Source organism: Mesoplodon mirus (genome assembly GCF_964341445.2).
Source record: "Mesoplodon mirus genome assembly, chromosome: 11".
Lineage (NCBI taxonomy): Eukaryota > Metazoa > Chordata > Mammalia > Artiodactyla > Ziphiidae > Mesoplodon > Mesoplodon mirus.
The window spans coordinates 71,378,248-71,404,144 of record NC_138987.1 but is presented as its reverse complement, the minus strand read 5'-3'; the positions used below and the strand labels follow the sequence as shown (position 1 = coordinate 71,404,144).

At 39.0% G+C, this 25,897-nt stretch overlaps 1 protein-coding gene across 2 annotated transcripts in view; it reads right to left on the bottom strand.

The window, feature by feature from the left end:
- NUP107 (nucleoporin 107) overlaps positions 1-24,070 on the bottom strand; it is a 51,524-nt gene extending 27,454 nt beyond the window's left edge. Inside the window, exons 1-9 of one of the 2 annotated variants that reach the window (XM_082635246.1) lie at positions 23,957-24,070; positions 21,922-22,013; positions 21,318-21,404; positions 20,543-20,661; positions 17,002-17,146; positions 12,711-12,814; positions 10,194-10,321; positions 9,442-9,490; positions 307-378 (exon numbers count right to left, since the gene is read on the bottom strand). In XM_082635246.1, coding sequence (XP_082491372.1) covers positions 307-378; positions 9,442-9,490; positions 10,194-10,321; positions 12,711-12,814; positions 17,002-17,146; positions 20,543-20,661; positions 21,318-21,404; positions 21,922-22,013; positions 23,957-23,964 — 804 coding nt within the window. In that variant the 5' untranslated portion in view covers positions 23,965-24,070. The remainder of the gene's footprint in view (positions 1-306; positions 379-9,441; positions 9,491-10,193; positions 10,322-12,710; positions 12,815-17,001; positions 17,147-20,542; positions 20,662-21,317; positions 21,405-21,921; positions 22,014-23,956) is intronic. The other variant, XM_082635247.1, reaches the window with a different exon arrangement.
- Between the last annotated feature and the right edge of the window lie 1,827 nt (positions 24,071-25,897).

Sequence of the window (25,897 nt, the reverse complement as noted above, 5' to 3'; positions counted from 1 at the left end):
CAGGAGGACTCTCAACCACTGCGCCACCAGGGAAGCCCCTGTTCTTACTTTTTTTTAAAGATGTATAAATATTATGGCAAAAGATATTTTCTATAGGAATAATACAGTTTTTAACAGGCTATTCCTGGAAATGGTGGGGCTATTATTTGAAAACAAAAAACAAGGTTCTTACTTCTTTTTAATTATAAATTAAAAGATCAAAAAGAAAAAAATTAAGAAAAAAGTCTGACTTAAAAAACTTCATTCTTTTATGTCATTTACCTTTCTCCAGAGTTAACTAAAAAAATGTAAAAATTCTAGTCATACCTGACTTTGTCGGACAAGTGAATCTCTCTGAAATAATGCTTCCACAACTGCTTTTTCACTGGCATTAAGAGCCTATAAAAAAAATGGTGGAAAGAAAGAAAAGAAGATCCTCAAGAACATTATTTCAACAGAAAGGTAACAGAATCTGAAATAAGTATATTTAACCACCCATAACCATTTTAACATAGCAAATCTGTATATTCACCTTTGAAAAAAATTTTATAAGTAAGTTTCAAACTGCTAGATCAGTGTGTAGCTGCTCTTACTTTATATTTTAATTCTTGGTTATGCTTAAAAATTTTAAGTTCTATTTCCCCAGAGATGTTGTTTTCAGGAAAAATAAAACACAAAACAAAATGAAACAAATCATAATAAAGGGTAGGATGCAGTCATGGGGCATATGAGGAAATTAACATTTAAAAACTTTAGGGGCTGGGAGCTGAGGCTCGGGCTTCGGTCGGAGCGCAGGGAGAGGACTGGGGCTGGCGGCGTGAACACAGCCTGAAGGAGCTAATGCGCCACAGCTAGCCGGGAGGGAGTCCGGGAAAAAGTCTGGACCCGCTGAAGAGGCAAGAGACTTTTTCTTCCCTCTTTGTTTCCTGGTACGCGAGGAGAGGGGATTAAGAGCGCTGCTTAAAGGAGCTCCAGAGATGGGCGCGAGCCGCGGGTGAAAGCGCAGACCCCAGAGACGGGCGTGGGATGCTGGGGCTGCTGCTGCTGCTGCCAAGAGGCCTGTGTGCGAGCGCAGGTCACTGTCCACGCCCCCCTTCCGGGGAGCCTGTGCAGCCCGTCAATGCCAGAGTCCCGGGATCCAGGGACGGCTTCCCCGGGAGAGTGCACGGTGCGCCTCAGGCTGGTGCAACGTCACGCCGGCCTCTGCCGCCGCAGGCTTGCCCCGCACTCCGTGCCCCTCCCTTCCCCCAGACTGAGTGAGCCAGAGTCCCCGAAGCGGCTGCTCCTTTAACCCTGTCCTGTCTGAGCGAAGAACAGATGCCCTCCGGCGACCTACACGCAGAGGCGGGGCCAAATCCAAAGCTGAGACACGGGAGCTGTGAGAACAAAGAAGAGAAAGGGAAATCTCTCCCAGCAGCCTCAGAAGCAGAGGATTAAAGCTCCACAATCAACTTGATGTACCCTGCATCTGTGGAATACATGAACAGACAACGAATCATCCCAAATTGAGGAGCCGTGTGGATGAAAGGCTCTTGGTGCTGCAGCCAGGAGTCAGTGCTGTGCCTTTGAGGTGGGAGAGCCAACTTCAGGACACTGGTCCACAAGAGACCTCCCAGCTCCACATAATATCAAACGGTGAAAATCTTCCAGAGATCTCCATCTCAACACCAGCACCCGGCTTCACTCAACGACCAGCAAGCTACAGTGCTGGACACCCTATGCCAAACAACTAACGAGACAGGAACGCAACGCCACCCATTAGCAGAGAGGCTGCCTAAAATCATAAAAAGTCCACAGACACCCCAAAACACACCACCAGATGCGGACCTGCCCACCAGAAGGACAAGATCCAGCCTCATCCACCAGAACACAGGCACTAGTCCCCTCCACCAGGAAGCCTACACAACCCACTGAACCAACCTTAGCCACTGGGGACAGACACCAAAAACAACGGGAACTACAAACCTGCAGCCTGCAAAAAGGAGACCCCAAACACAGTAACATAAGCAAAATGAGAAGACAGAAAAACACACAGCAGGTGAAGGAGCAAGATAAAAACCCACCAGACCTAACAAACGAAGAGGAAATAGTCAGTCTACCTGAAAAAGAATTCAGAATAATGATAGTAAAGATGATCCAAAATCTTGGAAATAGATTAGACAAAATGCAAGAAACAGTTAACAAGGACCTAGAAGAACTAAAGATGAATCAAGCAATGATTAGAAACACAATAAATGAAATTAAAAATACTCTAGATGGGATCAATAGCAGAATAACTGAGGAAGAAGAACGGATAAGTGACGAGGAAGATAAAATAGTGGAAATAACTGCTGCAGAGCACAAGAAAGAAAAAAGAATGAAAAGAACTGAGGACAGTCTCAGAGACGTCTGGCACAATATTAAATGCACCAACATTCGAATTATAGGGGTTCCAGAAGAAGAAGAGAAAAAGAAAGGGACTGAGAAAATATTTGAAGAGATTATAGTTGAAAACTTCCCTAATATGGGAAAGGAAATAGTTAATCAAGTCCAGGAGGTACAGAGAGTCCCATACAGGATAAATCCAAGGAGAAATATGCCAAGACACATATTAATCAAACTGTCAAAAATTAAATACAAAGAAAAAATATTAAAAGCAGCAAGGGAAAAACAACAAATAACACACAAGGGAATGCCCATAAGGTTAACAGCTGATCTTTCAGCAGAAACTCTGCAAGCCAGCAGGGACTGGCAGGACATATTTAAAGTGATGAAGGAGAAAAACCTACAACCAAGATTACTCTACCCAGCAAGGATCTCATTCAGATCTGATGGAGAAATTAAAACGTTTACAGACAAGCAAAAGCTGAGAGAGTTCAGCACCAACAAACCAGCTTTACAACAAATGCTAAAGGAACTTCTCTAGGCAAGAAACACAACAAAGGAAAAGACCTACAATAACGAACCCAAAACAATCAAGAAAATGGGAATAGGAACATACATATCAATAATTACCTTAAATGTAAATGGACTAAATGCTCCCACCAAAAGACACAGATTGGCTGAATGGATACAAAAATAAGACCCATATATATGCTGTCTACAAGAGACCCACTTCAGACCTAGAGACACATACAGACTGAAAGTAAGGGGATGGAAAAAGATATTCCATGCAAATGGAAACCAAAAGAAAGCTGGAGTAGCAATTCTCATATCAGACAAAATAGACTTTAAAATAAAGATTACTAGAAGAGACAAAGAAGAACACTACATAATGATCAACGGATCGATCCAAGAAGAAAATATAACAATTGTAAATATTTATGCACCCAACATAGGAGCACCTCAATACATAAGGCAAATACTAACAGCCATAAAAGGGGAAATCGACAGTGACACATTCATAGTAGGGGACTTCAACATCCCACTTTCACCAATGGACAGATCATCCAAAATGAAAATAAATAAGGAAACACAAGCTTTAAATGATACATTAAACAACATGGACTTAATTGATATTTATAAGACATTCCATCCAAAAACAACAGAATACACATTTTTCTCAAGCACTCATGGAACATTCTCCAGGATAGATCATATCTTGGGTCACAAATCAAGCCTTGGTAAATTTAAGAAAATTGAAATTGTATCAAGTATCTTTTCCGACCACAACGCTATGAGACTAGATATCAAGTACAGGAAAAGATCTGTAAAAAATACAAACACATGGAGGCTAAACAATACACTACTTAATAACGAAGTGATCACTGAAGAAATCAAAGAGGAAATCAAAAAATACCTAGAAACAAATGACAATGGAGACATGACGACCCAAAACCTATGGGATGCAGCAAAAGCAGTTCTAAGACGGAAGTTTATAGCAATACAATCCCACCTTAAGAAACAGGAAACATCTCGAATAAACAACCTAACCTTGCACCTAAAGCAATTAGAGAAAGAAGAACAAAAACATCCCAAAGTTAGCAGAAGGAAAGAAATCATAAAAATCAGATCAGAAATAAATGAAAAAGAAATGAAGGAAACGATAGCAAAGATCAATAAAACTAAAAGCTGGTTCTTTGAGAAGATAAACAAAATTGATAAACCATTAGCCAGACTCATCAAGAAAAAAAGGGAGAAGACTCAAATCAATAGAATTAGAAATGAAAAAGGAGAAGTAACAACTGACACTGCAGAAATACAAAAGATCATGAGAGATTACTACAAGCAACTCTATGCCAATAAAATGACAACCTGGAAGAAATGGACAAATTCTTAGAAATGCACAACCTGCCAAGACTGAATCAGGACAAAATAGAAAATATGAACAGACCAATCACAAGCACTGAAATTGAAACTGTGATAAAAAATCTTCCAACAAACAAAAGCCCAGGACCAGATGGCTTCACAGGCGAATTCTATGAAACATTTAGAGAAGAGCTAACACCTATCCTTCTCAAACTCTTCCAAAATATAGTAGAGGGAGGAACATTCCCAAACTCATTCTACGAGGCCACCATCACCTTGATACCCAAACCAGACAAGGATATCACAAAGAAAGAAAACTACAGGCCAATATCACTAATGAACATAGATGCAAAAATTCTCAACAAAACACTAGCAAACAGAATCCAACAGCACATTAAAAGGATCATACACCATGATCAAGTGGGGTTTATTCCAGGAATGCAAGGATTCTTCAATATACGCAAATCAATCAACGTGATACACCATATTAACAAACTGAAGGAGAAAAACCATATGATCATCTCAATAGATGCAGAGAAAGCTTTCGACAAAATTCAACACCCATTTATGATAAAAACCCTGCAGAAAGTAGGCATAGAGGGAACTTTCCTCAAAATAATAAAGGCCATATATGACAAACCCACAGCCAACATCGTCCTCAATGGTGAAAAACTGAAACCATTTCCACTAAGATCAGGAACAAGACAAGGTTGCCCACTCTCACCACTCTTATTCAACATAGTTTTGGCAGTTTTAGCCACAGCAATCAGAGAAGAAAAGGAAATAAAAGGAATCCAAATCGGAAAAGAAGAGGTAAAGCTGTCACTGTTTGCAGATGACATGATACTATACATAGAGAATCCTAAAGATGCTACCAGAAAACTACTAGAGCTAATCAATGAATTTGGTAAAGTAGCAGGATACAAAATTAATGCACAGAAATCTCTGGCATTCCTACATACTAATGATGAAAAATCTGAAAGTGAAATCAAGAAAACACTCCCATTTACCACTGCAACAAAAAGAATAAAATACCTAAGAATAAACCTACCTAAGGAGACAGAAGACCTGTATGCAGAAAATTATACGACACTGATGAAAGAAATTAAAGATGATACAAATAGATGGAGAGATATACCATGTTCTTGGATAGGAAGAATCAACATTGTGAAAATGACTCTACTACCCAAAGCAATCTACAGATTCAATGCAATCCCTATCAAACTACCACTGGCATTTTTCACAGAACTAGAACAAAAAATTTCACAATTTGTATGGAAACACAAAAGACCCCGAATAGCCAAAGCAATCTTGAGAACAAAAAACGGAGCTGGAGGATTCAGGCTCCCTGACCTCAGACTATACTACAAAGCTACAGTAATCAAGACAGTATGGTACTGGCACAAAAACAGAAAGATAGATCAATGGAACAGGATAGAAAGCCCAGAGATAAACCCACGGACATATGGTCACCTTATCTTTGATAAAGGAGGCAGGAATGTACAGTGGAGAAAGGACAGCCTCTTCAATAAGTGGTGCTGGGAAAACTGGTCAGGGACATGTAAAAGTATGAGATTAGATCACTCCCTAACACCATACACAAAAATAAGCTCAAAATGGATTAAAGACCTAAATGTAAGGCCAGGCACTATCAAACTCTTAGAGGAAAACATAGGCAGAACACTCTATGACATAAATCACAGCAAGATCCTTTCTGACCCACGTCCTAGAGAAATGGAAATAAAAACAAAAATAAACACATGGGACCTAATGAAACTTAAAAGCTTTTGCACAGCAAAGGAAACCATAAACAAGACCAAAAGACAACCCTCAGAATGGGAGAAAATATTTACAAATGAAGCAACTGACAAAGGATTAATCTCCAAAATTTATAAGCAGCTCATGCAGCTCAATAACAAAAAAACAAACAACGCAATCCAAAAATGGGCAGAAGACCTAAATAGACATTTCTCCACAGAAGATATACAGACTGCCAACAAACACATGAAAGAATGCTCAACATCTTTAATCATTAGAGAAATGCAAATCAAAACTACAATGAGATATCATCTCACATGAGTCAGAATGGCCATCATCAAAAAATCCAGAAACAATAAATGCTGGAGAGGGTGTGGAGAAAAGGGAACACTCTTGCACTGCTGGTGGGAATGTGAATTGGTACAGCCACTATGAAGAACAGTATGGAGGTTCCTTAAAAAACTAAAAATAGAACTATCATACGACCCAGCAATCACACTACTGGGCATATACCCTGAGAAAAACATAATTCAAAAAGAGTCATGTACCACAATGTTCATAGCAGGCCTATTTACAATAGCCCGGAGATGGAAGCAACCTAAGTGTCTATCATCAGATGAATGGATAAAGAAGATGTGGCACATATATACAATGGAATATTACTCAGCCATAAAAAGAAATGAAATTGAGCTATTTGTAATGAGGTGGATAGACCTAGAGTCTGTCATACACAGTGAAGTAAGTCAGAAAGAGAAAGACAAATACCGTATGCTAACACATACATATGGAGTTTAAGAAGAAAAAAATGTCATGAAAAACCTAGGGGTAAGACAGGAATAAAGACACAGACCTACTAGAGAATGGACTTGAGGATATGGGGAGGGGGAAGGGTTAGCTGTGACAAAGTGAAAGAGAGGCATGCACATATATACACTACCAAAGCTAAGGTAGATAGCTAGTGGGAAGCAGCCGCATAGCACAGGGAGATCAGCTCGGTGCTTTGTGACCGCCTGGAGGAGTGGGATAGGGAGGGTGGGAGGGAGACGCAAGAGGGAGGGGATATGGGAACATATGTGTATGTATAACTGATTCATTTTGTTATAAAGCAGAAACTAACACACCATTGTTAAGCAATTATACTCCAATAAAGATGTAAAAAAAATAATAAAATAAAATAAAATAAAAACTTTAGGACTTCCCTGGCGGCGCAGTGGTTAAGAATCTGCCTGCCAATGCAGGGGACATGGGTTCAAACCCTGGTCTGGGAAGATCCCACATGCCGCGGAGCAACTAAGCCCGTGCGCCACAACTATTGAGCCTGCGCTGTAGAGCCCTTGGGCCACAACTACTGAGCCCACATGCCACGACTACTGAAGCCTGTGCACCTAGAGCCCGTGCTCCACAACAGAAGAAGCGACCGCAATGAGAAGCCCGCGCACGGCAACGAAGAGTAGCCCCCGCTCGTCGCAACTAGAGAAAGCCCTGCATGCAGCAACGAAGACCCAACACAACCAAAAATAAATTAATTAAAAAAAGAAAAAACAAGGTACCTTCCTTCCAACTGGCAAAATCAAATGATTGATGGCAGAGTAAACATTTTCACACACTGTGAGTGTAAACTAGTACATTTCATTAGGAAGGCAACACGACAAACTCTATCAAACTTTGTCCCAACAATTCAATTCCAGAAATATAGGAAATACTCAAATATGTAGGTAAGTGTGAAGAATGTTCATTGCATTATTGATAAGTATAGCAAAAATACTGGAAACAAATATGTCCCGCAGAATGGCTGAAAAAAATTATGGCACATTTATACTTTGGCATACTATGAAAAAATAAGGTAAACGTATACAAATGGACATGAAAAAAACTTAAGAAATATTGATGAATAATAAAAAACTCTTCAGTATAAGGTATAAATGAAACCATACTATATGGTAAAAAAGAAAAAAACACCCAACCAACCCCCACCCCCCGCCACCCAAAACTATGTGTATGTATAGAGCAGGGAGACTAGATGAAGGTATTGCCATAATTCCTGCAAAAAATGATGGGGAAGGCTTTGGCTTAAGTGGTGGCGAGAGGAACAGAGATGAGAGGTCAGAGTTGGAACAGAAGAGCTAAAGTGAGCAAGATCTGATGATGGACTAAATTTTGAGATGAGGCAGAGAGCAGGGTCTAAACCCTGGCTACTCAGAGTGTGGTTTACAGACCAACAGCATCAGCACCACCTGCGAGCCTCTTAAAAATGCAGAATCTTAGGCCCCTCCCCAGACCTACTGAACCACAATCTGCATTTTAACAAGATCCCCAGGTGACTCATGTGCACAGTAAGGTTTGAGAAGTGCTGGCTTAGGGAACATTAGGGTTCCTTGGAAAGTTAGCTATGGTGTCATCCACTGAAAGGCAAAAGTGGGTTTGACTTTTGACAGGTTGGAGTTACAGTGCTTGCCAATTATTTTGCTTTAAAAGAAATACAGTTGACCCTTGAACAATGCAAAGGTTAGGGCACCGATCCTCCTTACAGTCAAAACTCCAAATGTAACTTTACAGTTGGCTCTCTGTACTGCTCATTCCTGTAACCGAGGTTCTGTACCTGAGGATTCAACCAACTGCAGATCATGTAGTACTGCAGTATGTATTTAGTGAAAAAAATCTGTGTGTTAAGTGGACCCACACAGTTCAAACCCGTGTTGTTCAAACGTTAACTGCAGAAGGTGCTGACTTTTGAAGGGGGGCAACGTGGCTGAGTTCCCCTGGGTCTGCTGGGAGGAAAAGAAACAGATGGAAAGACCATTTACAGAATAAGACGGAGCCGGGGGACTCATTCCCTTAAGGCTGTGTCTTCTCTCTGCTTGGAGTCTAGGAGAGAACAAAATATATTCTAGCGCTGCAGAGAAGTCTGCACAATTTAACAACTTGACTAACACCTTTACTAGGACCCAAGTCACTGAATCCTGCAACACTTCACCCAGACTGCATTAAAAAAAGGCTTCTGCTGAATGGCCTGAGGGACAACTCTCTCAAATTTCCTAGGAGGTCAATGTTTGATTTCGAGGATAATGAGGCATAGCCCTCATTGTCTTGGAGGATCCTTTGTCTGAAGGAAGGCATCTCTAGAACACTGAGGTTGACCTTCCCAAGGTGGAACTAAACATTTCAAAATGACATTCTCAACTTGATCTTCAAAAAAAACCCCACAAAATTGTGTGTGTATATATGTATAAAGATGCAGAGAAAAATGTCTGGTAGAATACGTACTAAATTGTTGGACTGAACAGTATGAGGGATAAAAGAGAACTTTAACCTTTTACTCTATAATGTAAATCAATTTTGATTATTGTATCTTTTATTTATTTGTAAAATTTTTTAAATGAAGAAACTCTAGATGGAGGGTCAAAAATCAAATTCTACTACTAAAAACATTTGAATTTTTAAGCATTTATAAAGGAAAAAATTTAATATAAAACTTACAGTAATTACAAACATACTTTCATCTTCTAATGCAGACTGTATTCTGTCTCTGGGGAAAAATAACACAAAATGAAAAAGCCTTATTTCATATGAGTAAATGAAATCACCTTTTTAAGCTAGATACATGCAGAAACCTGCATTCCATCCACTGTGAACAAATGAGTTTCCAATTAACTTAGCCAACATGCTTTTAAAAGCAAAAATCAAGTAGTAAATGCCTTCTGAATCTAATACTGACATCTGAACAAACATGATATTTACTGAAGATACAAACTGCAAAGTCTTTAATGGTTATCTGCTAATGCATACACCTAACTTTTTAATATAATGTTTTCACAGGGCCCAAATGAAAAAACATAATTTTCTCTCAAGATTTTCTCATTAGGATGAGAAAGTAACAGAATGAGAGCCAAAACCAAGGAGCATCTGAGAGAAGAAAAATTTGGTTAACTTCTCTCAAAGTTCCACATTACATAAAGTATATCTGTCAGTTCTTTTTCTTAATCTATCCTCTTCTAAATATTGCCATATTTTTAGCACTTTCCTTAAATCTTTACACATATCCAATTTTTGGTAGCTACCAGCTTTATGATTAATATTCCCCTCTTTCCTCGTTAACCCACTTCTGACAACTAAGGCATTAGAAATGATAAGTATCACAGAATGGCAGAAGCTATTTCCAAACACATTTTACTCTAACTTCCAAGTTAATCTGCCAGTTTATTTCTCTTTAAAGTCCTACACAACTTTACCTATACAAAGAAGCCAGCAGCCTCCACGTGACCATCTCCTGTTGAAGAAGCCAGAGCATACTGGCTGTTTTTGAAAACTTTTGAAGTCCAGGTGTTGCTCGGCTCACTATTTTACTCAGTATATTCACCTGAATTAAAAATACAAATGTAATAAGGTTTTCTATAATTTTGAGTCACAACTTTGTATTCTTCAAGTACATAGTGCTAAAACTAATTATATGTTTTATACATGTACATATTTATATTATAAATTTTTCCTGTCTATTGTCTTTTTTAAATTGAGTGTAATATAACATTCCCACTAGAAATGGCCTTAATTTGAAGTAAGGTGTGTTTATGTGAGTATATATGTAAAAGTTTAACAGACTCTAGATTTCAGATTCAACAATAACAGCCATGAGTATGTTTTTCTCCTTGTACATCAACCCAGAAGATAAGCTAAATCTAACCTACACCCAACAAAATCATAACATGAACCAACAGAGAGCAGCAATGAAAATTAAAAATAAGGTATCTTCAAATTTTATCTGAAAAATTTATACCATATAAAAAAATCAAGAAAAATATTTTCCTAAGACTGGTACCAAAACATTGTCGTTTCTAACCAAACCTTAACCAAAATCCCTCCTTGCTGTAAAACAGTAGTTCTTAACCATTTGAGGACTTTTTGTGGAAGTCTAATGAAAGATATGGATGTTCTTCACAGAAACACACACCAAATTATTTAATAGGAGGTTTAAGGACCCAGGGTAAAAGAAACCTTTCTCAAAGGTTATGAGAACCTTTCAAGGGCAATTAAGAAACAGGATTGGTCTCATTCAGAAAATGAAGAATCACTACCAAAACAACAGGTTTCCCCACCCTTTAAAAAGTATTCAAAAAGTAATGTTACTTCTGTCTTAAGGCCAGTGTTTAATAAAAGTATTATCTGTATTTCTCATTCCTTTAATAAATTCTCTACTGGAATCCTAACTCCAGTGATTCACTAGGTGATTATTATTGCTTTTGTTATTTAATGAAGCTACTGCTTTTATAATGGAACAATTCAGAAATTGATTATTGAACTAATATTAAATGCTCAAAAAATGTTGGCTATTACTATTATTTCAATTATTCTTGAATGCAATAGTTTCTTGAAGTCCTTTCCTTTCCTTCAAAAGAGGCTTAATTTTTTGAGCAGTTTTAGGTTCACAGCAAAACTGAGTAGGAAGTACAGCGAGTTCCCATTACTTTCTGCCCCCAAATACACACAACCTAACCCCCTAACTGTATATCAATATACAGTACCAGAGTGGTACGTTTGTTACAGTCACTGAAGCTACATTGACATGTCATTACTACTGAAAGTCCATAGTTTACACAAGGGTTCACTCTTGGTGTTGTACATTCTATGGGTTTTGACAAATGTATGACATGTATCCCTCATAATAATATCACACAGAATAATATCACTCCAATAAAAATCCACTGAACTCCACTTTCTATCCTTACTGCCCTTTGAACCCTGGCAACTGCTGATCTTTTTATTCTCTTTAAGTTTTCCCTTTTCCAGAATATCGCATAGTTGCAATCACACCATATGTAGCCTTTGCATATTGGCTTCTTTCACTTAGTGATATGCATTTCGGGTTAATCCTCATCTCTTTATGGCTTGATAGCCCATTACTTTTAAGGGCTGTATAATATTCCACTGTCTGGATGAACCACAGTTGATTTACCCATTCACTTACTGAAGGACATCTTGATTACTTCTAAATTTAGGCTATTATGAATAAAGCTTCTATAAACATCTATGTGCAGGCTTTTGTGTGGACATATATTTTAAACTCTTTTGGGTAAATACCAAAGAGCATGAATGTTAGATTATATGGTAAGAGTATGTTTAGTTTTGTAAGAAACTGAGACACTGTCTTCCAAAGTGGCTGTATCATTTTCCATTCCCACCAGCAATGAATGAGAATTCTTGTTCTACACCCTTGCCAGCATTTGGTTTTGTTAGTGTTTTGGATTTTGTTCATTCTAACAGGTGTATAGTGGCATTTTGTTGTTTTAATTTGCTATTCCCTAATGATATATGATGTGTCTTTTTTTTAATTTTCATTTTATATTGGAGTATAGTTGATTTATAATGTTGTGTTGACATATGATGTTAAGCATCTTTTCCCATACTTATTTGCCATCTGTAGATCTTCTCTGGTGATGTGTCTGTTTACATGTTTTGTCCATTTCTCAGTTAGACTGTTCATTTTCTTACTGTTGAGTTTTAAGTTCTCTGTATATTTTGGGTTTTCCTTTTTCAAAGATGCAGAATCCCTTTGTCCTTAAAAGAAATATTATACAGACTCTCAACGTGTAAAAAGTAGAGCTGCTCTGGCTGACCTTCTAACCATGCCACACTTGTCACTACAACCCAAGACATCCTTCTTAAATATAGTATAGAAATTCACAAATTGATGCTGTTCAAAAAAAACTTAAGAGTACTGAAGTCTGACCAGCAATGCAGTGAAATTAACTTACCTGACTACTACAAATGTTTTCATACTCTTCCACAAGGTCAAAAACTGTAGTTGAAGAGTGCTTCAAAAAAGACTGCAGGAAATCAGAAAACATACTCATGGATGCTAGAACACATTAAAAAGAAGTGGAACAGAAAGAGTTAAATGACATACTTCTAGGTAACTCTGTTTGTTTTAAAAACTTAAAAACATAGCTACAAATCCTTTTTTTTAACTGCTATATTTTTAAAAATATAAAATTGTGCTAAAATACATGTAACAAAATTTACCATTTTAACCATTTTTAAGCATACAGTTCAGTAGCAGTAAGTACATACACACTGCTGTGCTACCATCACCACCATGGGACCACAAAACTCTGCATTTTGCAAAACTAAACTCAGGATAGCCAAGGCAATCCTGAGAAAAACAAAGCAGGAGGCATCACACTTCCTGATTTCAAACTACACTACAAAGCTATAGTATTCAAAACAGTACTGGCATAAAAATAGACACATAAACCAATGGAAAAGAATGGAGAGTCCAGAAATAAACTCCCACATATATGGTCAATTAATATTTGACAAGGGAGCCAAGAATATTGAACAGGGAAAGGATAGTTTCTTTAATAAATGGTGCTGGAAAAACTGGATAACCGCATGCAGAAAAACAAACAGACCCCTATCTTACACCACTCATAAAAATGAACTTGAAATGAATTAAAAACTTAAATAAGACCTGAAACTGTAAAATTCCTAGAAAAAAAATGTAGGGAAAAAGTTCCTTGACACTTGTCTTGGCAATACTTTTTGGATATGATACCAAAAGCACAAGCAATAAAAGCAAAAAATCAACAAGTGGGACTGTATCAAACTAAAAGGCTCTATACAACTAAACAAACAATCAACAAAATGAAATGGCAATCTATGGAATGAGAGAAAATATTTGCAAACTATATACCTGATAAGAAGTTAATCTCCAAAATATATAAAGAATTCATAACATTCTAAAACAAACAATCTGATTTAAAAATGGGCAGAGGAACTGAACAGACGTTCCTCCAAAGACATACAAATGGCCAACAGGTACCTGAAAAGATGCTCAACATCGCTAATCATCAGGGAAATACACATCAAAACTACAATGAGATATCACCTCACATCTGTCAGAATGGCTATCATCAATAACACAAGGAATAACAAGTGTTGGTGAAGATGTGGAGAAAAGGGAACCTTTGTGCACTATTGATGAGAATGTAAACTGGTTCAGCCACTATGGAAAACAGTATGGAGGTTCCTCAAAAAATTAAAAATAGAACTACCATATGATCCAGCAATACCACTTCTGGGTATATATATTCAAAGGAAATGAAAACAGGCTTTCAAAAAGGTATCTGTACTTCCACACTTACTGCAGCATTATTCATAATAGCCAAGACAGGGAAAAAACCCAAGTGTCCATCACCGGATAAATGGATAAAGAAGTGGTATATATATACAACAGAATATTATTCAGCCATGAGAAAGAAAGTGATCCTGCTATTTGTGACAGGATAGACCCTGGATAGACCCTGAAGGCATTAAGTAAGATAAATCTGACAGAGAGAGACAAATACTGTACTATATCATTCATGAGGAATCTAAAAAAGCCAAACTCATAGAAACAGAGAGTGGAATGGTGGTTTCCAGGCGCTAGAGGGTGGGGGAATTGAGAGATGTTGGTTAAAGGGTACAAATTTGCAGTTAGAAGATGAGTAAATTCTGGAAATCTAATGCACAGCATTTACTATAATCAATAAATCTGTATTACATAGTTGAAAGTTGCTAGGAGACTAGATCTTAAATGTCCTCACCACAGAAATCATAATTATGTGATGTGAAAGTATGATGGAGGTGTTAGCTAACACTAATAATATGCAAGTGTATCAAAGCAATATGTTGTACACCTTAAACTTACAGAATGTTATGTCAATTATACCTCAAAAAAAAAGAAAAAAAATCCTAAAACTATAACTCCCCATTCTCCCCTTTCCCTAGACCTTGGCAACCATTATTCTACTTTCTATGTCTATGAGTTTGACTACTCTAGGTGTCCCACATATGTGGAATCATACAGTATTTGTCCCTATGCCACTGGTTTATTTCATTTAGCATAATGTCCTCAAAGTACATTCATGTTGTAGCATGTGTCTGAATTATATGCCACTGTAAGTATATACCACATTTTGTTTATCCTTCATCCATCAATGGACATTTGGGTTGCTTCTACCTTTTAGCCATTATGAATAATGGGGCTATAAATGAGGGAACACAAATCTCTTTAAAATCCTGTTTTCACTTCTTTTGGGTATATACCCAGAGGAAGAATTGCTAAATCATATGGTAATTCTATTTTTAATTTTTTGAGGAACCACCACTGTTTACCATTTTACATTCCCACCAACAATGTACCAGAGCTCCAGTTTCTCCACATCCTTGTCAACATTTGTTATTTTCTGTTTGCTTGGGGGTTTTCTGTTTTTGTGGGGTTTTTTGACAGTAGCCATCCTAATGGGTTCAGGTGGTGTCTTGTGGTTTTGATTTGCATTTCCTTAATGCAAACTATTACTTAATAATGCAACATTACTGATGTTGAGCAAATTTTCATGTGCTTATTGGCTACTTTTATATCTTCTTTGGAGAAATGTCTATTCAAGTCCTCTGTCCATTTTTCAATTGAGTTGTTTGTTTTCTGTTATTGTTGAGTTGTAGGAGTTCTTTCTACATACTGAATATTAATCTCTTATGAGATATATGATTTGCAAATATATTCTCCCACTCTGTGGGTTGCCTTTCACTCTACTGATTGTTCTTTTGACACATATTTTGATGTAGTCCAATTTATTTTGTCTTTTGTTACCTACAAGTCTTTAAAGATTCCAAAATGTATTATTCAGTAGTCTGTTGACCATTACTACAAAATCATGAGCCAAATTTTGAAACATCTGAATTATATTTTAAGTACACCATAACAAAGTAGCTGAGAAAGTTATAATAGATACTAAAATGACATGTTTTACTCAGGGAAAATACATACACTCTACTACAATACTGTATAATATTTAAGGCCTCAGCCATGGTTCATACTAAAAATGAAATTTTTTATAGATTAAGTACAAAGTACTTTTGAGTCACTCAATATTTGAGTACTTATAACTGGCAAATACTACAAAGAAGGAGTGGTCACCAGAGTGTTAAGAGAAGGGCTCTGGGACTTCCCTGGTGATGCAGTGGTTAAGAATACGCCTGCCAATGCAGGGGGCACAGGTTCGAGCCCTGGTCCAGGAGGATCTCACATGCCGCGGAGCAACTAAGCCCGTGTGCTACAAAGACTGAGCCTGAGCTCTAGAGCCCACAAGCCACAACTACTGAGCCCACGTGCTGCAACTACTGAAGCCTGCGTGCCTAGAGCCCGTGCTCTGCAACTGCAATGAGAAGCCACTGCAATGAGAAGTCCATGCACTGCAACAAAGAGTAGCCCCTGCTCGACGCGACCAGAGAAACCTGAGCACAGCAACGAAGACCCAACACAGCCAAAAATAAATAAATAAATCTATTAGGAAAAAGAGAGAGAGAGAGAAGGGCTCTGGAATCAAACTGCTTAGTTTCAAATCCTGGTGCCATCACTTCCTAGCCAGGTGAGCTCAAACAGGTTACTTAATCTTTTTGAGCAGCAGTTTCCTCTCCCTGAAAATGGAAACAGTTACTGTATCTATTTAATGGACCATGAAAGGAGTTAGTGTTCATACAGTGGTAAGCATACTGACTAGCACTCATACATGTTAGCTTATAATGATAAAATGAAGAACCTATGTCATAATGTGCAGGTACAGAGACACCAAAAGCAAATTTTTTTTCCAAAAGGGAATGGTAATAACCAACGTAAAGTTAGAATAGTCACAGTACTATTTGAAGAAACAACACTAGCATCCAGGCCAAATAAAACACGCCAACAATGTCAGATAAAAATTAAACCAAAAGAAAAAGAGAAGCTCTTTCAACAGCACAGATATGGAAAGAATAAAAATATTAGAGACTAGTCTAATAACCTAACAGGCTACTACTTATACTGAAAGATTAAATGGCAAAATGCCACTCCAACTGAGAACTAACGTGAGGTTCTCAACCTTCTAGAGCTACTACGTCAAATGTTGTAGCTGTTACCATAACTAGTTGGCTTAACAAAAAGTATTTTTTAATGATGTTCAGGAAGAGGAGACAATTTCCCTGATCTTAGTAAAACGACAAGCTACTGTGTTACAAACGAAATTTTACCAGCTTCTCCAGGATCGTCCTCCCGTAACATAACAGCACTGAGAGTTACATCCTCTGTTACACTGTGGGGCTCTGTGTTTGTGAAGAGCCCTGCACGCTGTGATGAGAATGCAGCGGCCCAATTACTGTCATCTAGGTTAGTTACCTGAAAAAATAAAAGGAAGATACAGAAAAGTAATGCAGTTATTGCTGCTGAGTGAATAAAGACTTTAATACTATTAAAATCTTTTAAAGACCATAGGTATGTGTTTTTCACTTTTAAAAGAGAGCCATGGGGCCATTTTATTAAGGAAATCATGGCGCTTTTTTTTTGGCCATGCCATGAGGCATGTGGGATCTTAGTTCCCCGACCAGGGATTGAACCTGCGCCCCCTGTGTTGGGAGCTTGGAGTCTTAACCACTGGACCGCCAAGGAAGTCCTGGTGGGTTTTTTTTTTTTTAAAGGCAGTATATTCCTTCCTTTAAAAAAAAAAAAATTATTTATTTATTTATGGCTGCGCTGGGTCTTCCTTGCTGCGAACAGGCTTTCTCTAGTTGTGGCGAGCGGGGGCTACTCTTCGTTGCGGTGCGCGGGCTGCTCATTGTGGTGGCTTCTCTTGTTGCAGAGCACAGGCTCTAGGTGTGCGGGCTTCAGTGGTTGTGGCATGCGGGCTCAGTAGTTGTGGCTCGCGGGCTCAGTAGTTGTGGCTCACAGGCTCTAGAGCGCAAGCTCAGTAGTTGTGGCGCATGGGCTTAGTTGCTCCGCAGCATGTGGGATCTTCTGGGACCAGGGATCAAACCCATGTCCCCTGTACTGGCAGGCAGATTCTTAACCACTGCACCACCAGGAAAGTCCCAGTCCCAGCTTTTTTGTTTTCTTCTTTGTATTACTCCATACTTAAAAAAAAAAGCCAATAGGGCCTCCCTGGTGGCGCAGTGGTTGAGAGTCCGCCTGCCGATGCAGGGGATACGGGTTCGTGCCCCGGTCTGGGAGGATCCCATATGCTGCGGAGCAGCTGGGCCCGTGAGCCATGGCCGCTGGGCCTGCGCATCCGGAGCCTGTGCTCCGCAACGGGAGAGGCCACAACAGTGAGAGGCCCGCATACCGCAAAAAGAAAAAAAAAAAAAAAAAAAAAAGCCAATAAAGATTCCATTTTGTAATATTTAAGCTGATATTAATAAGTAAACTAATATCAGCTTTAGTCCTATTGCTCTAGGACTAGTTCAAATCAATTTTTTAATTTTGGGAAATAGTACAGGACAAATGATCCAGTTTCTACAACAAATAAATGGTAAAGAAAAAAAGAATGATGGAGGAACTTATAGATTAAAATACTTAAGAGACATACCAAGCAAATGCAATGTGTTGAGCTTGTTTGGATTCTGATTTGAACAAACCAACTTAAAAAATTTGACGCAACTGAAGAAGTATGAACACTTAATGATATACATATTGTAATGAAAAAGGTACACATAAAATGGCTATTTGAAATGATAAAGGAATTACTCTGTGTGTGTGTAGGGAGGGGCTAGATGTGTTAACAATATTGTACTTATGTTAAAGAAAGCATCCTTATGTCTCAGAGATACCTACTGAAGTATTTATGGATAAAATGGTATGAAATCTGAGAACTATAATGTGGGGGAAATGCTTGTGGGTGTAGATGAAACAAGATCAGCCATATGCTGATAACTGTTGAAAGTGGGCAATAAATACATGGAGGTTTACTCTACTATTATATTTTTGGACATATTAAAAAATAGTAATGAAAATCTTTTTAAAATTTACCTTTACTTAAAATCCAGGCATGAGCAACAATAAAAATGTACCTTTAAATCAGTCTCCCCAAGGAAAAATGCTAAAGATGGGTGCTGGGGCCCTATATATTAGTGAGGTAGTAACTATGGGCTGAGGAGAGCTTAGCTGCAGCTAAGACTGATTGATAGTTTACTCCCTTCTGGATACTTATCATCATTATTATAAAGTTCAAACTGAAAATCTTACACAGTAGTGATATCCTGCATTCAGAAAAATACTTTGGTCCATAACCAAATCTTATCAGGTAGACACATGGTAAAATCAACATAGCAAATAATTGTACTTCCTTCAGGGCTATCTAAGACCACTTCTCATAGCTGATATTAAAATTGGCGAAACAGGGACTTCCCTGGTGGTCCAGTGGTAAAGAATCCGCCTTCCAATGCAGGGGATGTGGGTTTGATCCCTGGTCAGGGAACTAAGAACCCACATGCCACAGGGCAACTAAGCCCATGCACCACAACTATTGAGCTCTCGCGCCTCAACTAGAGAGCCGGCACACCACAACTACAGAGCCCACACACCCTGGAGCCTGCGCACCACAACTAGAGACAGAAAACCCATGTACCACACCTAGACAGAGAAAACCCGTGCGCCGTAACAATGAGACCACGTGCCGTAACGAAAAGATCCCACACGCCTCAATGAAAATCCCGTGTGCCCCAATTAAGACCCAAAACAATAAGGAAAGTAAATAAATATTAAAAAATAAAATAAAATAGGCAAAACAAATCAAGACAGTATCTTTGACTATAAAGTAATTTCCAAACATTTTGTAATAATCAATACATATTTACTCTATCCTGTTCTTTAAAAGAGTAACAATTTTACTATTAATCTTGCAGTTCTGAAGCAGTAAATAATAAAACTCATCTTCTTTTGCTTAAACCCAGAAGCAGTCAATTCACTCATGTTTTTAAGAAGAATAAGAATAAACATTGCCAAAATAAACCAGTTTCATAAGCAAAGTAAAACTGTTCAATGACTAGATCACTGTTAGATATTAACACTCTAAAAATTCATAAGACTGTAATAAATACTGCTAAGATCGATTTAACCTTCTAAGACAAGGAGAGGTTTAACATGCAAAAGCTCTTTTTAATAAGCACAGAGCCAAATAAAAAGGCATTTTTATCTTGTTTCTGGAACTAAATGGGCCACAATACTCTACTACTCCAACAAAAGTCTTCCATTTCCTTCTTCTCAGTTGGATACAATTCTTTCTTTTTCTATAGGGTATTTTAAGCACCCAGGTCAAGTCATTCTGTATCACAGTTTATAAGACATTTCTTTTGCTATTTTAAATATTCTACCATAGTGATTCCTAAGGAGTGTCTCATCTACTTCTCCCAAAATTTTCTCGTCTTTCCTTTAATGCTTTGTCCTCCTTCCTTATGATAGTCTTCATTGATAACTCCTGGCTTCCTTCTCTTCTATGCTTCTTGGGCTCAGCTTTTATACCAATAGCAACCAATCGGAATTGATTTATTCTGATCAGCAAACTGTCAGGTTAACACATTTTGTCGGCAACTAACTGCCGCTGGTGCCACAGCTTCCACCTATGACATGAGTATGCTTAAGGGTCTCAGTTTTCTGAAAGTCTTTCTAATCAAAAACTGATTTCAATTAACATAACGAATTATTTTATGACAAATAAGACTTCAATTCTCATTAAAAGCTTTTAAGCTAAATATCTTACGTTAATAAAAAGGGAGAAAATTTCAGTCCCATCTTTCTACATACCATAGACAGATTTCCCAAGAACCCCGAAGACTGTGTAAGCCGAGGAGACCTCCCTCCAGTTCCAAGAATGCAGAAAATATCTGGCTGCCTTAGTAAGCTTCGGTTTGTTGGAGTAACTACTAGGAAGAGGTTAGTAAAAAGAATTCGAAATGCGTGAGCCTTGATCATGGAAGAAAACAAGCAAACAAACAATAAAGAATAATTTTCACTTTTCAATTATTTAGATTCTAACCAAATAAATACTTTCAATATTAACATTTCCATCATATGAAGATTCAACTTATTTTTCTAAATATGAATTTTTGGTACTACTGAGCCCACCAAGAAAAACTTTACTGCAAACAGAGATGCTTTCATTATAGCATAACTGAGCATAAAAAAAGGGACACTAATGAGTCCATGAATTTGCCAAATTCTAATTTTATAAAGCATACTATAGTATAGAGGACGTGGGCCCTGGAGTAAGCAGATAATGGTTCGAATTTTGGTTCCATTACTTACATACTTACCTAGCTATGTTATCTGCGTTAATCAACTTCTCTAAGTTTCACATTCAGTCTTGGCAAAATAGAGATAATACCTATGTCATAGTTAGTATGCATTTATGTAAAGAACAGTGACTTACACATGGTAAGAGTTCAACAAATAGTAACTGCAATCATTATTATTTGTTCTTAATTAGAGATAATTTATAAAATATAATATATATTATGGTATTAGTTGCTATTATTGTTATCATTATTAAATGCTTTAAAAGCAAAAAGAAAAATCTTACAAGGTTGTCGAAATGAGCTGGGAGTTCGGGGGATAACCTGGTTTCTTGGTGTAGTATTAGCAAAAATTTCATCTTGGGATGCCTGAACTACAGGAAAAGTTAAGAAAAGTTTTTTATGTAGAAAAGACACTATCAAAGTTAGAATGAACTATATTTACACTATACAAAATATGTGAATACATTTTTCAAGGGCAAGGTATTTTATAGCTACCGTATTTTCTATGCGAAGAGTAAATAATTCCCTCTCCCCTTTAAATTCTCAGTTATCAGTCTTAGGTTACTACACATTGAACTAAAAGTTGTTAGTCAGATTTCAAATAATAAAAAAAATCTAATCTCAGCAGAAGCTAACCACAGTATGATGGTCAGCAGTAAAATGGAACATCCTTATTTTCAGGGAAACATGAATCTCACTGAATTTCAGCATTATACTTACAAAATAACACATCTGGGAAGTTAAAAAAAACACACAAACTAAAACTAATGTTCATAGCATTTTATTATTATAGCTAGTGTTTAATATCTCTCATAAAAAGAAAAGTCTATAATCCTGATTCCGAACATGCTGCAATTTTTATAATCATGCTTAAAATGCAAAGGATACTTAAAACTCTTTTTTGAGCACTCTGTTTTCGTGCAGTCCGAGTCACCTCTGCCTCCCGGATCACAGGAGATGACATCTCTCCAAAGCCACTCCTAAAATGGCATAATCAAGCTCATGTGAATGAAATGAGAATGTAGCATTTGCAAAAAAACTTTATCACCATGATTGGACCAAAGGATCCTAAGTCAGTCAAGATGCAGATCATCCCAGTAGCCAAGTCTTTGATATTTTTGTTGACAATGCCCCTCTGGCTCCAAATCCTGCTTATCCCTCAAAGTCCTGCTCAAATTTTACCTGCACAAAGACTCCTATGACTTTCTAATACTTACTTGTTATTTTCTCCTATGGAACTATTTTAACACGTGGAATCTAAATCTATATTATAACACTGTTTTAGATAACTGCTTCATGGCGGTAACCTTTCCTCTTTGGATTGAGGCCCCTAAAACTGCAGGAACTCTTAAAAGGATCTTCTGTAGTTTCCAAAATACTTCAAACCATGGATACTACTATTTAAGCTGGTGACTTGGGAGGCTAAGTAAAAAAGAAATCTAGGGGCTTCCCCGGTGGCGCAGTGGTTGAGAGTCCGCCTACCGATGCAGGGGATGCGGGTTCGTGCCCCGGTCCGGGAGGACCCCATATGCCGCGGAGCGGCTGGGCCCGTGAGCCATGGCCGCTGAGCCTGCGCGTCTGGAGCCTGTGCTCCGCAACGGGAGAGGCCACGGCAGTGGGAGGCCCGCGTACCGCAAAAAAAAAAAAAAAAAAGGAATCTAGTAAATTGGAGAGAAATGATCCTTCAAGTTTTTTCTCCCCAGACTACACTAAGGGTGTCTCCTGTCTCAGCACTACTGTAGTCACAATGCCCTTGTCATTGTCTGCCCAAAGTCTAGAAAATAAATTGTGTGAATTGAGAGGCCTGTATCTTAAGACAAGAATCTAATATGCATTTCGTCCACTTGAAAATCTTCAGATAGCTATCTCTGGCCTACAGAATCAAGTCCAAATTTCCTAGCATGGGTTTTACAACCTGACCCCAGCTTACCAGTTCAGCCTTATATTCAGCCAAAACATCACTCCATACAAACATACACTGCATGTGACCATTCAGCTACGCTTTCATATCCTTACACCTTTGTACATGTTGCTTCTTTTACAGAGGCCTACATTTGCCCCCTTGGTCTACCTGGTGAATACTTACTCATCAAACAGCCTCCTGGAGGCTAGAGACACAGATCCAGGTTGGCAACTTGGTTCTTCTATTTGTTAGCTTCCTAACTGACCAAGTTCCTTAACCTTTTTTAGCCCCAATGTTAGGTGTAAAAAGAGGATCACAGTAGCTATCCTCACAGGATTGTTAGAAAGATTAAATTAGCTAATAATATATTTAAAGCGTTTAAGTTGCTCAGTGTAGGCTACTGCTACTATTCAAACACCAACTAGAAAGTATTCACCTTTGAGAGGTCTTCCTGATACCTTCCATGACAGGGAGACTTCATTGCTCCTCATTTCTTTTCCCACAGAGCAGTACAAAACACTTATCACTCCATACTGCTCGGCTGCCTCCTCCACTACACATTCCCCAGAGGCCAAGAACCTTGAATAACTCATCTTTTACGCAGGTGTCTGGCATAGTGCCAGGGTCATAGAAAGAATTCAATAACTATCTGGTGCTGGAACCTGTAATCAGAAAGTCTGGGCTGAGATCCTGTTCCATCACTGACTGGCTCTGTGATCTCGGGCAGGTCACATCTCGAATGCCGGGCCACCTCCTACCTCGCCCACCCCAGGAGCGAAAAACGTTGCGCGAAAGTGAGTAGATGGCAGAGCCGCCGTGGGAACCAGAAGATTATCATTAGCTGTATCCCTTCCCGACCCAAGCGGCCTTTCTTCCATCAGCTGCAGTCCCCCAGCCCGTTAAAGGAGTCCTAGGGTCAGCACCCGGGCCCTCGTCGGCTTCCTCTGGGAGTCGGGTTTCGTTCCTCCAACACCCTGGAGGGACAAGTGTCCGGGCTCGGCCATCACCACCAGAACTCACCTGTCCATGGCTATAGCCTTCTCCCACCGAGAACCTTGCAAACTCAGTCCCAGTTTAACCGCCGCGTTTCAGCCTTCCCGCTCTCCGGAAGCAAACCCTTTGACCCGGAAGCACGTCCTCGCTAAGCCGCTGTAGAAAAAAGAGGCGAGAGGCGGGAGGGAAGGAACAACTTTCCCATTCGGCGCATGCGCAATTTCTTTCGCCTGCCGCCGCTTGTGCGGTCTGCGCAGGCGCAAAGGTGTGCCAGCGGTTGACGACGCTGGGCGGGACGGGGCAGGACGGGGGCGGGGCCTGACAGTTTCACCTCGCTGTGCGGCCGCCACTTTGCTTAACTGGCATTTATGGGCGTGGTCCAGGCGCCGGGCTTATCCTGCTGGGATACTTGCCGTATATTGATAGTCTAGAAAAATGTGAAGTCACTTCCTGGTATTCTCTGTTAGAAACATCCTGGACCTGGAATTCTGACGTGCAATCTCTGCGCTACACCTCGGGGGTCCCTGTGTCTCTCTTACTGTACTCACCTTGTTTGAACTGTAGTGTAAACCCCCTACGGTTTTTGAAATTGTTTTCCATAATGGCTATTTGTTCTTTACTTGGTATTTTTCCCTATTAAGGAGAAAAGGATCACCTGTTTAAAGAAAGCATAAAAGATGTTGGTATTGCCCTCTATTTCAAAGTGCAGGATAGGCAAAAAGAATATTCTGGCCCTGAAGGAATCAGTCGAAGTTTTGCCTTAGGCATTTACATTCCACTCTAATCCTGGGAAATGTCGTTCTAGGAAGGCTTCTTCATACCTAATTCCTGCTGAGACGACGTGGGGTTTTGAAGAAACGTGGCTTTGGGCTCCATCTAGGCTTGAAACCCCTGCGCTGCAGATTCCTCATCTTTAGAACGCCTTTATCGCAGAGTTGTTGGGAGGATTAAAACGAGATGTCAAATGTGCACTGCACATGGTACTCATCGAAATGTTACTTTCTTCCTCCTCCAATAACTACTTGGGTCTCACCCTAGTGCTCTCTCATTTTTCCCATATCCTAATTTTCTTGTACAAAAGAACACTTTTCTCTTACGGAAAATGAAATGTGGTCTTAATGGTTTTTGTCAGTGCCAGAGACAGGTTTATTCAAAGTATGAGCCAGTGTTTCAGGTTCTTGCCATGTGTCCCCTAGCAAGTGAATTCCAATGCGTTTTATTCATGTAATGTACTTGAAGTGATTGACCATAAGGCACACAATAAAAGTGAAGAGCAGCTTTGGGCAAAGGATTAGCTCAGTGTTCAGTTCATATGCAAAGAGGGAACACTTGTTAAAAAGTGCACTGGGGTTCACTTTTGAAACAATCGATTAGTAGGCATAAACACCATATGGAAACTGCACAACTCGGATGGGATTCGAACCCAGCCAGAACTCAGACTGGGACTTGAACCCACTTTTTAATTGAAATCCCACACCAGGTCTCAGGACTTAATGAAGCTCAGGGTCTTTATGTCTCGTTACAGAAAGAATTCAGTGAGAGACAAAGTGATAGGTAAGAAGTGGATTTATTTAGAGAGATACACATTCCATAGACAGAATCCTGTCCAACTCAAAAGGCGAGAGTGAGCCCCGAAATATGGGGTGGTTAATTTATTACTGGGTAATTTCATAGGCTAACAAGTGGGAGGATTATTCCAACTATTTTGGGGAAGGGACGGGGATTTCCAGGAACTGGGCCAAGGCCCACTTTTTGGCCTTTTATGGTAGGCCTAGAAACTGTCATGGCATCTGTGGGTGTGTCATTTAGATGCTAATGTATTACAATTACAATGAGTGTATAATGAGACCGAAGGTCTACTGGAAGTTGAATCTTCTGCCATCTTGGACCTAGTTGGTTCTAACCAGTTTATGTCTTGTCCTCAATGGTTAGGCATTCTTTTAATGTGCCCTGCCCCCTTCCCTTCTG